General features: G+C 39.8%; 1 protein-coding gene across 1 annotated transcript in view; it reads left to right on the top strand.

The window, feature by feature from the left end:
* TBX15 (T-box 15) overlaps nucleotides 1-13242 on the top strand; it is an 88031-nt gene that overhangs the window by 66648 nt on the left and 8141 nt on the right. Inside the window, exon 7 of the mRNA XM_026054333.1 lies at nucleotides 5746-5843. Within this exon, the coding sequence (XP_025910118.1) occupies nucleotides 5746-5843 (98 nt within the window). The remainder of the gene's footprint in view (nucleotides 1-5745; nucleotides 5844-13242) is intronic.

Below are 13242 nucleotides of genomic sequence, written 5' to 3' on the forward strand. Positions count from 1 at the left end.
TGCTAACCTAGGTGATAACCTTGGTGAACCTAGGTCAGCTACTCTGTTCTCATCTCAGTGTAGCTAAAAGATAGTTTTACCATCCTTATTTAATTCCAGCCTTGAGTATTACTTCTAAAACTTGAAGCATATTACTTCTAAAACTTGAACCGCTCTGCTTTCCTAGGGGGGGAAGTCATATGTGTCCTGTCTACAACGAGTCTCCTGTGTACACTGAGTACTCTGTACTCAGTGAGGGAGCTGCAGTGGAGGCTGTGCTTAGAAGAGAGATTGATACAGTTCCGGATACATGGTGGAAGATTAATGTGGAAAGAATTAATAAGGCCTTAGTCCAGTGAATTTGGATAGTCTCCTGAAAAGACTGGGAATTACTGATCTTTGTAGCTCATTGATTTAAGAAAGAGCAGGAAATTGCTACATGGCTGCAGCTGTGGGGAGAGCTCAGTAGGGCTCTCTGCTGATGTAAAGAGGAATTAAAATCTTTAAGGTATTACACATCAAAGAGAGCAGCCCAAGGCTTTAAGAAGAAAAAACAGGCAAAGGTATTTGCAAGTATATATAGCAATCCGATGTCTGCCTCACAAGCAGGGGTCTGGCTAAGGCTTCACCACTAGCTGCGGACATCCTCCGTAACACATAGCTGCTCCTCTTGACTAAGACGCATACATTGACGGGTACGAGCACACTTGGGAGGGAGAAAGGCAATAAGATTGAACTTTGTGAGGAAGATTCTCTAAACGGGACTTTTCTTAACTATGCTACCTGGCTCTTCTTTCCCAATGAATTCCTAGTCTCACCAGGATTGCTGTCCAACTGGGATAAATGATATTCTGTATTCTCATCCTCACAAATACACAGTGTTGGACTACAGCTGGAGAATATCCTACTGGAGGTGTAGGCCTCTTTTAAAAAGAAACAGGATATTTTGAGAAAGGAGCTGTTTGTGATGAAAGGAAGTGTAGTATCTCTCCAAAGGTGGTTTTTTTTTTTTTTTTCTTCATAATGTCTTAAAATAAGCAAACAGCAGAGCACAGTAAGGACCACAGGATGATAACTGAGACAGCTTCAGGAGACAGTAACCAGCGAGATTACAATGCTGATCAGAGCCCTGGATTATGTTTTCCAACAAACGATGTAGACAATGGGAGGGTGGAAAGGCAATGGAAAAAAAGCAGAGCATGATGGGAGAAGAGGAAATGTTAAGCTACTTGTTCCCTTAGCTCTTTCTCCAAGATGTTACCTTTCTTGCTTGTGTTGAGGTTTTTTGATGAAAAAGAGATTTTGTTATTCTCATTTCTTATTCTGTCATTGTTTTTCTGTTTTTGCTTGCTGCAGAAATCATGGGGCTGACTTGCTTTCAAAAATAGGCTACATATTAAACCTCTGTTCTCCATCAAAACACAGCCTCCCCACACATTTCTTATGGATGTGGTCTGGCTTCAACAGTACCAGAGAATGCCAAAAAGCCTGCTGCTTTAGGGATTTATGTATCTTTCTGTAGCTATCTGAGGAAGAAGTCTTTTCATGGATCCCCTCATATGCCTCCTTCAGCTGTTTGCAGTTACACCTCTACATAGCCTGCAAGGAGGAAAAAATGTTTCATAGGAAACAATAAAGATAGCCCCACAACTAAATACTCTTTTGCAGTCTTTGAGAAGTTATAATTGAAGTTCAACAATCTAGACGTTGATTTTAACTAAGAGAGTTAGAAGGCTTGGATTTAATACTATCTAATAATAATTTGACATACGCTGTACCTGATTTTAGGGAAGTCATTTGGTCACTCTCTGTTTCAGTCCTTCATCTGTAAAAGAGGAGAACGTGTGCTGCCCACCAGGGTTTTGAAAGGATATCTAGATAAAAGTAGTGCTTCTGTAGTGGACAATACACATACAAATCAGGTATGATTTGGTTGCTTCCAGAACTTCAGGAGATTAAGAACTACATTTTGACTTTCATTTAAAAGGTTCTTTGACATACAGTGACCAGCTAGTGAAATGTTTGCATAGTGAGTGTGAAGAAACAGTTTTGTGGAGGCTATTTTGGGAGTCCAAGTAAAGTTCATTTGACAGCGGGATGCTCAAGGGAGCTCCTTACACAGGAGGAAGTTGGAAGGGACAAGAGTCTGAAAGCACAGCAGGATGATGGAAGAAAAAAGATAAACTGGAAATGGACAACAGCACTCTCCTTTCAGATGTAGGCAGCTGAGGTGAATAAAAATTGTTTGTGTTGGAAATGCTCTTAGACCTTTTGTCTCGGGTAAGAGAGCCAGAGGGGCGCTTGGAGCCAACAGTTTGGCTCAATGAACAATGAAAGGAAGATCTGAATCCCACATGCAGCAAGAATGGCAAGGTCAGCCATATGGTATGGATTATGGAGGTGCACAGATAGCACATACATCTTTTTTTTGTTTCTGAGACAATTGAACTGTTTCATTTATTGCCTATTATTAAAAATTTATAGGACTTAAAATAAAGAAAAAATGAATGAAAAAGAGCGAATTTTGGACACCTTTTAAAGAACTGACCTTATTAAAATAAAGCTGGCAGTGAGTCCTCTTCTGACGGACTTCCTTCATAAAGATGATGTGAGAGGGGAGGCTTTATAGCTGAATAGACAGTTTGGAGCCAAGTTTTCATTGCAGTTCTGTGTAAGAGAAAGTGGATTTCACATGGATACTATCTTGGTACACTTGGTAGCAGTACCTCTAACGAAAGCCTTGAAGAAGTTGAAGCTGCTGAATTTTCAGAAATGTTGTAACTTTTGGTTTTGTGGGCTTTATTTTCAGTTGTTGTTTATTTTATTTTATTTTTTTTTAATTTAATCATCATTTACTGCTGTTTCAAACTGTCTCCTCATTGGCAAACTGGGATTTGTTTCCCTTTAGAAACTGATACACCTATAGACTAGTAGTCCAGGGTTTCTGCTAATTAAGAGTAGAATTGTGCTAATTAAGAGCTACCTTTGCGTCCTGCGATGGAGGTCTGTGATATAACTCAGAATACTTTGGCATCAAACTCATTTGATAACTTGTTTTGGGAAAAAGGATTATTAGAGCTGCCAGTGGTTGAATTTCTTCATTTTTCCCCCATTTTATTATGAAAATAATAACAGTTCATAAACAGACGAAAATATACTTGGAGGAGAGAGTAGGGGGAGATATCTTGGGAGAGACAGAGTTGCAAAGTCAGTCATTCAATGTTAGTGTGCATTCTGATCCAAACTGGTTTTAGCCTGGTTGCACATTCTTTTTTTTTTTCTACAAAACTCCATGTACAGAATGGTCAATGTTGAGCAGGTCAGTATGAGGCAGCTATCTCCAACACCTTGTCTTATGCATGTAAGAATTTGAAAATTCTGTGTGGATGTGTTCTGTTTAGATACTATTTCAAAAACACATACAATGTTCATTATGCACAGACCCAAAAAAAACCCAATCCAAGTGGGAAAAAGAATCTCTGTGTAGAGTGCTTTTACAAGCATGCTCAAGATGTGCAGTTCTCTACACAGGGAGAAGAAAGAGGTGGCTGTAGACCAAATTGCAGTTTGTCAGCCAACCTTCAGATACCTGCAGGCTGCCCAGGGCATTACATGTCAGTCTAAGAATTCACTGAAGCCAAAACTTTGCTGCCAGTAGCTGTAGTGTAGAGAAAGGGTAGAACCCTTCCTCTGTGGCAGAAGCCACAGTGCCTTTCACTGTGGCCACAGTGAAGTGTGCTCTATGGGGGGCACATGAGATGAGACTTTGGTGTTATCCCTTCCTTCTCTGACATATAATATAGGCAGGAATATATGAGCACTTCATTTCACAGGCTGTTGTGGTATGTTCAACACTGCCATTTATTTTTTTTTCCTCTCCCATTTTTCCATTTTTTCTTTTAGAAATACAAGTTACACAGTTACACAGTAGTTGCCAGAACTGTATTGATACAGGGGAAAGCTGTGAGCTCAGAGCTGAAGAGTGAATTGTGAATCAAGCTGAGCTGTGCTAGAGGCAGGCTTCTGGCAGAGGGAATGATAATGGCTTTAACTTGTTTTAATGTTCCCTGAGCCATAGCTGGTCATGGATTGGATTTTACTGGGATGGGGTAACACACTGAACTCAAACATGCACACAGTGGGGTTATTACACAGGAATCTCAGCGATAGTGACTCAGCCAGACTCTGTATAAATACTGGTAGTAGTGAGCTGGTTTTAATGACAAGGTAGGTTCTTCCATCTGTAGGTGTTGTTATATTGGCTTGCTCAGGACAATTTTATGCTCCTAGGATGCCATCACACAGTGTTTGGAGTAAAAATTGTTCCTTGAGTCTGTGAAAGGTACTGTTCTCTCCCTAGCTCTGTATATTGAGAAGCAGGTGCAGTAGCACATGTGCAATTTTCTCAGCTAGGAGCAGAGGAAATCCTAGGGGTAGTCCACAAGATGTCCCTGCACAAAGACTCTTAACAAGCTTAGCAGATGGGTTCATGTTCTGTGCTACCATGCTGCCTCTGAGGTTCATGAGCTGGCAAAGGCCACCGTATTAACCAAATAGTTTTGTTGTAATATACTCAGGGCTAGCGTGAGACTGCTATGCAGAGATGTCTTCTGTTTCTACTTCTAACAGCTTAGCAGCTAATAAACACCATGCAGCCTCCTCTCTTTTAAACCTCCTCTTAAAATACAGAGTTTAGTTTGCCAACTCCAATGTATTTAAAGCATCTGAGCTTCCGGGGAGACTTTGGAAAGTTAACTGAGTGAGTGGAGGCATGTGCAGGAAGACATTTTCAGAAGCAAAACTCAGCTCCAGTATCAGAACAACATTTGATGAGAGGCTCTGGTGACATTAGAGCCATTTGCATTGAAAGGAGATATGTTCTCATATTTAATGAAACACCTCTAGTTGTGATCATTCAGAGCAAGGAATATAGCCTGCTGCTGGAAAAGAAGCAAGGATAGGCAAGAAAGTTACAGTGGAATGAGGAACAGAGGAAGATTCAGCTTTTGCAGAGGAGAACCTTTCCTGTGATAAAAATCAGGATGATTGTCCCATAAAAAACATTTATTTTTTCTGATAGTGAGCCCACATCCTCATTGAGCTTGTGAAGTTAGAGAATTCCAGAAGAGCTAATGGACTCTTTCTAATTTCACTTATTTTTGCTCATTCTCTTGGTACTGTCTTTGCAGTGAGTTAGAGACTGAAAGCAGAGACCCTCCTGACCTCTTTATAGAAAGCCTCTTACTGTATTCTCAATCAAAATCCAGAAATGGTGAGATTTGCTTTTGGATGGCACTCAACTGCATTTTAGAACAATTGTGATATTGGATAGTGACAGCAAAAGACAATTTACAAAAACTCTTCTTTCAAATTTCTAAGTGGCATCTCAAGCCTCCCTTGTTTGTATGACAATTTGCATCCATAAACTATGTAAGACAGTTCTATGGTAAAGTATATCTTGAGTAACTGACTGTCCCTGCAAAACAGATGAAAACCCCTGTTGGAAAAGAAAAAGGGTGAGGGGAAACAGAAATAGTATTAGGAACTAGAAATAGTATTAAAATCCTGGAGAGGGAAAATTGCGTTTTATTCTAGTGGCCGACACCTGTGTGGAAAGACTTACTTGAGGAATTCACAGATATCAAAGTGACCTTTCAGTGGCCACTGGCAGTCTGTCAAATAAGGTCACAGCCCTCTCTCCATGATGTGGATATGTTTACTGGCTTACTGACATTCTTCCCCCCTTGCTTTACTTTCTTTCCACAGAACAGGATTGGAAGCTATCATGGAGACCTATGCCTTCTGGAGACCTCCTGTACGCACTCTCACCTTCGAAGACTTCACTACCATGCAGAAACAGCAAGGTGAGCTTACCAAGAGCGCATAAAGGGTTCCCAAAGAATTATGCAAAGAACAGAAGTGTGTGACAGCAGAAATATTCTGGCATCCTGATTGGGCGACACACCTTATATTTTGGACAGCAATGGAAGGACATAGAGCAGAGATGACAACCAAGACAACAACTGGGAAATGATAGCCAGCTCGTATCTTATGAGATGCAGTACAGTCACTTAATCTCACTAGTACCTTTAGTGTATATAAGAAACAGAACGAAGAGAAGGGAGGAGCTATGGTGTTGGGAGAACCCATCAAGAGCATAGAGAGACTGAGAAAATATTCCAATATACTAGTTACATATTACCATTTGTGTGGCTACACAAGTGGAAGCCCAGAAATGCACCTTGTGTGCTTTCCTATGTAATCACACTGCCTCCCCCTCAAAACCCTGTGGTCCTGCTCTGAGATATTCTCTATTAATATAAGATTGTATAGAATTAATGGATAGGCCAAGTCTTTGTCATACTGTAGTCATACTGTGTCTTGCTGTAGCTTCTGCCCTATTCATCTGTCAAATGTTAAGCAGGGCTTTCATCTCCAGCCTCAGTAGGAAATGTGACATTATTCTAAACAGGACATCCCTATTCACTTCATTTGCAGCTATTTCTAGTTAAAAGGAGTGATCACAGAGAATGTTATTACAGCTTAGTTCTTTTTTTAATTAAGATAGAAGTGCCAGAAAAGAAACAAAAGGAAACTACTTTCAAATGTGATGCTTGTGAAGTTAAACAACCTAAACAGTGAATGTAGCTCTGTGGAGCAGAACATTCTCTAGTCTTTCCAAATTAAGCTCAACTTCAACTCAAAACTCTCACCCAAACCTTGAGTCCACCTAGGGAATGATGCGGTTTGCAATATAAGAGAGTACCAGAATACTGGAGAGCGGTAGGCACAGGGGCTGCACGTTGCCAGGGCAGAATCAGAAGATGAGCAAGTGCAGGACATTATTCTGACCATTCATCCTCCACAGCTTCCTCATGCTGCAGCTCAAAACTCAGGTAACCCACTAAACTGTTTTTCTCAAGGCACAGTGCCAAAGGAAAAAGGACCACAATTTGTCAGCTGTCAAACTCCTTGTGCGTGTTCTTTACATGCTCATATGACATTTCTTAAAAAGCACAGTTCAAAAGATACTTTGTACAAGCTTGGAGGCATATGTTGAACAACAGTTGTGGTCAGGCATGTGGTCAAAGACGAGTTAAAGCAGGGATCCTGAAACATTTTCGTCACTTGTCTAAATAAAAACATAACAGCTTCTCCTCCTGGTCATGATCACTAAAGCAACCTCCCTCCTCTGATGATTGGCTGGACATTCTTACCTCCTATTCAGGCTTGTACAGCTCCCCATGCCTCCCATTGGTTATCAGATATCCTAGTGACAAGTCCAGCAATTGCTTATGTGGCAAGGTAATATTAGGAAAGGAAAATATTTAATGTATTTTTAGCTTGTTTTAATATAGTTTGGCAGCTGAAAAACCAGGAAGCAAGCCAGTACCCTGTGACCAGTCAGCTCAGTGCAGACCACCACCACTGTACTGCAGACACCAAAACTTAGGCAGGCCTTAACTAAAGTTGTGTCTACACACCAGGCTCAAAAATTAATAACTTGCTACAGAACCAACTCGACATAACTTGGCATCTAGCCACACAAACCAGCATGAAGATACGGAATCAAAAAGACAGTATCTATCCTAGTGCTCAGCTTGCTGGTGTCTGCTATAACAACCTGTCCCCTGATTTCAGTAAAGCCAAAGTACAAAAACCTCTTATTCCTGGCTATTAGGACAGTCTCCAATAGTCAGCACAAACATGCCTCCAAGTTACTGGGATAAAGAGTAAAAATGCTGAGGTGGCTTTGAGCTGCATCTGATTCTTCCATTCAAATTTAAGATGGTCGGGCTATACAGGGTGCATAGCTCTTCACTTCATTGTTTTTGAGCATGTAAACTGTGTGGTTACAGTGACAAGTGAGCTAATCACTTGCATTTAATAACTGACTGCAGCATAAACTATTGTCCCTCAGAACCTTAGCTGATTACTTTGTATAAAGGCCTGGTCTGTGATCCCACTCTGCTCCCATACCCTAAGTTCCAATGCTCCAGGCTGCATACTGTTATCTCATACAAGTATATATTGGTGAGTTACAGGTGACTATTATTTTAATAAACAGGCCCTTTAATCATGGAACATGTTGTTATCTCCACAGGCAGGTGAATATGCAGCATCTCTGAATAAGAAGTGGAGGAACTGGCAGTTTCCATTTTATTCCTTGAATTGCTAGTTATGCACAATCTGAATGTTGTTCAGAATGGAGCTCCTTGTGATAGCCACTGAAATGGGCATTTTTAGCTAAGCTAGAGATATAAGGCAAACCAACTACCAGATAGCCCAACTCCAGGAATGAGGCCTCTAAGAAGGTGTTCGTGGTTCCAGGGGAACTGTTGAGATGTGTGGGTTATTCTTCCTCACTTGTCATGTCTGCTGTGACTCTACTTGAAGCCCAACTGTGTCCACTGAAATTCAAGAGGAGTGCACAATAACTGCAAAGATCAAGATGACAGCATTAAAATTGGCCACATACCTAGAAAGCAACATTCTCCATGAGGAGTCATGGTTCTGGTGCTTCTCAGCCTGAAGGGAAAGCAGGGTGGGCATACTAAACTAAAATATTGACTGTGATGAATAGGACAGGAAATAATGGACTCCAGTTACATGAAGTCTAGAGAAGTGCTTGAACAGATTCTCTATTGAGATTGAGGAATTTAACCCTGATTTTGTTGGCATGAGTCCACCCTTTATACCCCTTGTGGAAGAAAAAGTCTACGCTTTCTGGGACAAAAGTGGAGAATTGTAACAGTATAAATATAGAACCATGTTACTTTCCAGATAGATTTTACAGACAAATTTTTAGGGGCTTTCTACAGATTTTTAGGTTTGTTTTGCCATTTTGTGTGTGTGTGTGTGTGTGTGTGTGTGTGTGTGAAATAGAAGTGTCTTCTGCCTTTTCTGAAAGAGTTCTGTTGAACAAATCTAATTGAATTATTGTATTAGATTACGGATTTGACTTAGAGAAGTATCTCTGCAAATGTGATGGTGAGATTGGTCTAGGTCTAACTGATCTAGAATTCAGAGAAAAAGATGTACTTGATAAAAAGTCCAAATCACATCATGACTGACAGTATGGACAGCAATGGTGGGGACAAGAACTGGAAGGATTGCTTGGTAACCTGTATACATTCAAGTAAAACATGGCTTTTAATTCAGACAAATACTATATCATGTATCTAGGAATAAACCATAGCACATAAATACCCACAGAGTGAGGTTCTGCAACCTGAAAAGCATCAGCACTGACAAAGAACTTTAGTTCAGCCACTGCACAGGCAAGTATGCACAGCTGTGATAAAAAGAAATATGAGGTCTTTGATGTAGAAAAAGGAATAGTGAGAAACACTGGGCAGACAATCAGCCTATGAGCTGATATTATTTTATGGTCTTCTACTGTACATATTTTTAAAGGGTGCAAAGAAATAGGAGAAGAATTCAGAAGGAAAAAAAGAAAAAAATGTTGGCTGGAGAAGATTCCTTGGAATGAGAGCTCAGTTTGTATTGTTTATCAAAAAGAAAATCAAGAGCTGAATTTTTGTAGCCTGTTCTATCTTACAGAAAAATGAATACCTTTCTGAAGATGATGATTTCACGTAATTCATCCTTTATAAATTTTGCAGCAGTGATTCCCACATTTTTGTTATGGCTGTGAAACATACTTCTCTCCAACAGCTTTGATTTTCATGTCCTAATTAATTCACTGCCCCACAAACAGGCGAGCCTGGTATCACAACCAGCAACACAGATGGCTGATGTGACTGACACAAGTTGTCCGGAAAGTTTATTTGCACTTCTCATTGCTGAACTATATTGCATGAGTAAACTGACACAGGCCTGAAGTTTTACTGTTCACAGTGTTGTTCTGCTAATGAGGAAGGTGGGCATTTTCTGTCAGTGAACCCTCTGGCACAGACACAAAACCTCTGTTTTAGAGTAAGCAATCTAAAAGTCATCATAGCTTTACAAGGTCAAGTGCCATTTTTGACACACTCACAGCAGATCTGCAGCCAGTTAAAAACAAAAAGAATCCTCACAAACAGAACTTTACAGATGCTCAGAAAACAGTGGTTTGGGAGAGGTTGACCTTTTAGAGAATGATGTCACCCACTCTGCAGTCTACTTATTGCTAGAGAAAAAGGGGGCTCCAGATTATTGAATACACATGGTAATAAGATGTGGAGAAAGCCAAAGATCTATTAAAGTATTTAATTGGGATGCATTTTCAAAATCTAGATTGAACCTCATCCAGATTCTCATTATTAAAACTATATGGCTCAGTTTCTTGATTTTAACAGGAACATAAAAAAGATAGGGGTGGGGGAAAGAAAATAAGAGTTTCAATAACTCTTGGCTCTGTCACTTTCCAAGAACAAAAACAGACATTGTTCACTCTATCTGATGTGCAATAACCCACAGCTTATTTAGATGAGCATTTCACTGTCAGTGAATGTAAGTTTTGCCAGGAAGTACCAGGATAACACTGTGACAATATTATAGTAGAGATCAGTATTTGATCTTCCTATAAAAACTGATGAATTATACAAGAAATAAAATTGAAGGTACTCTAACAGCTGATAAAAGTAATTGGCTCCTAAACAGAATTACAGAACCAGTATGAGTCACATGACATGGCGTATCAGCAGTTTGCAGCATCAAATTTTAGTTCTACATTAACTTCTCTTTCAATAAATGCACATCATATCTTCAAGGGCCAAAGAATTCTTTTCCAGTTGGTGAATTCTCAAGGCAGGCCTCCTTTTAAGTGGTAATTGGCCTGAATAAATGCTTTTGCTGAGGTCTGTGCACCAATTGCTTTCAATCTGTTCTCGATCAGTTTGAACATATCCATTGTTCTTGCCTTGTGTATCTCAGCTAGGAAGGTCATCGATTAGAACATCTGCAAATTGTTACTACTTATCCAGATTAGCATGAAGAATGTGAAATTTGTCTAAAATAGTCCCAGAGACAAAAAGGAGAATGCTCTCTGATAAGATATTACAACATAACTGTCCAAACTTGAATCTGAGTGCAACTTCCAGTCTTTCCAGTCTTTCTCTGGGCTGACAAGTCTTAGTCTTGAGCTAACATAGTTATTGTCAGAAGACTCTTTCCTCTGCATGGAAGAGGTACAGTCTCCTCATTTACTACTGGAAAGGAACAGGCAATGTTTTCTAGTAGTACAATGAACCCAGGTAGACCCCAAGATTGCAAGATGCAGCAGATGATAAGACACAAATACCCTGAAATGACATGTTGCTGCTTTTTCACCTTCCCTGTCTGTGAATATTACTCTTTTCCTGCACGCATCACTTCTGTCTTGCCAAGGATGCACTTGTATTGCATGTTATTAATTTCCTCTTTGCTGTATTGTTCTTTATGTTCAGAAAAGTGCCCTGATCACACCCATCTGAAAATAGCATTGCAAGTGCACAAAAGCATGTAAATGTCAAATGGTGGCAAGGGTGAGCCCTTCAGAATATCACATCAGCAGCCCTTATAGGCAGAAAAAAGCAAATATCTGTCAAGATCTCCTTGGCTTAATCTGAGGTCCCAGATCTCCCAAATAGTGTCTCCCGTGAGAGTGGGGCTGCTGATGTCAAAGGAAGCTGCAAAATCCACAATTGCATTAGCTTGGCCACTTGATTCTCAACTGCAGTCGTCAGATCCTTCAGCAATGCCACCAAGGTAATACAGATGCTGGTTTGCTTTTGAAATCAATTGTGAACTCTATTGGCAGAGGTCAGATATTTGAGCTTGGTCAGAGTTATCTTCTTATTTGACCTTGCAAATGAGGTTGGAAACAGGGTAGTTGTTACAAGAGTTATTGGGATGAAAATGCTGGTTTCTGCTGCATATTTCAAATGGTGAGGAGATTGCCTCATTTAAATGAAACAGGGAACAGCCATTCCAGCTTCTTTTTGGTAAAACTGCAAGCAGTTTCCTTATGGAAGAACTGTTTCTGGTGTTTCCAAATCTCATTTTTTGTTGTGGAAAGTTAAATTACTCTCCCAGATATGACATAAGAATCTGAAAGTGAGAATCTGTGTCACTCTCCGATAACCTAAAAGGAGCTTGAAGCACTCCTTTATTTGAGAGCTGTTTACTCTGAAATCAAATTACTGATGCATAAATCTCTGTTACTGTGTGGGTGGATTTTAAATGAATGATGGAGAACTATGGTGTTTTGAAGATTTGAACAATCTCCTTAGAGTGTTATGTTATTTCTTTACCAGTGGAATCTGGTATGTGCTTTAGGTTGTATATGATGCTTCTGCATTCTTCCTCAATTTAGAAATTTCGAACCATGTTGCCTCTAGGGTTTGTATCTTGTTGTTTTTTATTTTTCAATATACCTTGGAACTTCCAGAGTCTGTGCTCAGGATATGGAAGGGAATGAAGGAAGGTCCTTAACTCTAGTTTCTCCAGCAATTGTTAGAAAAATATGTTGATTTTGAATACATTTTGTATTGGAGGATGAGTGTGGCAAATTGTAGATCTAACTTGCTGGCTGCTCAGATTTTTCTGTAGAAATCTGCAGGAGCTGTGGAAATGAAAAGTGTTTTTCTGAGTTCATCTTGATTTACAATTGAATTCAGCGATTTCCATAATTTGAGGAAACTTAAAAAGAATTTTCTTCACAATTTACACCACTTAAAATTCCCTTTCATTCCCCACTTTTCTGCCATGTAATACATATTTTCCCCCTGAAATCTGTCCTTTTTGCCATTTAGTAGTAGTTCTCAAAGAACTACAAAGAATAGTTTACATTTCCCCTTCCAAAATAGCAACTTAGAATGCAGTAGATTTGGGATCTCATTTGGGCCTTTTAAAGATTTTTACAGCAGATTCATAATTTGATAATTGGCCAAGGGCTTTAGTGAGAAAACTTCCTGTTTCTTATTCCTAGAGGGAATAGGACAGGGAGTGTCAAACTCAGTACTTAATATTCTTGGAGTAATCAGAGCACAGAAGATAGCCTGGAGGAAACTACCAAACCCAGGGTACTGTTTCTTCTTTCTTTCCCCAGGGTACTGTTTCTTCTCTCTTTCTCTCTTTCTCTCTTTCTCTCTTTCTCTCTTTCTCTCTTTCTCTCTTTCTCTCTTTCTTTCTCTCTTTCTTTCTCTCTTTCTTTCTCTCTTTCTCTCTTTCTCTCTTTCTCTCTTTCTCTCTCTCTCTCTTTCTCTCTTTCTCTCTTTCTCTCTCTCTCTCTTTCTCTCTCTCTCTCTTTCTCTCTTTCTCTCTTTCTCTCTTTCTCTC

Source organism: Nothoprocta perdicaria, unplaced genomic scaffold (genome assembly GCF_003342845.1).
Source record: "Nothoprocta perdicaria isolate Ctin4 unplaced genomic scaffold, notPer1 scaffold_120, whole genome shotgun sequence".
NCBI lineage: Eukaryota > Metazoa > Chordata > Aves > Tinamiformes > Tinamidae > Nothoprocta > Nothoprocta perdicaria.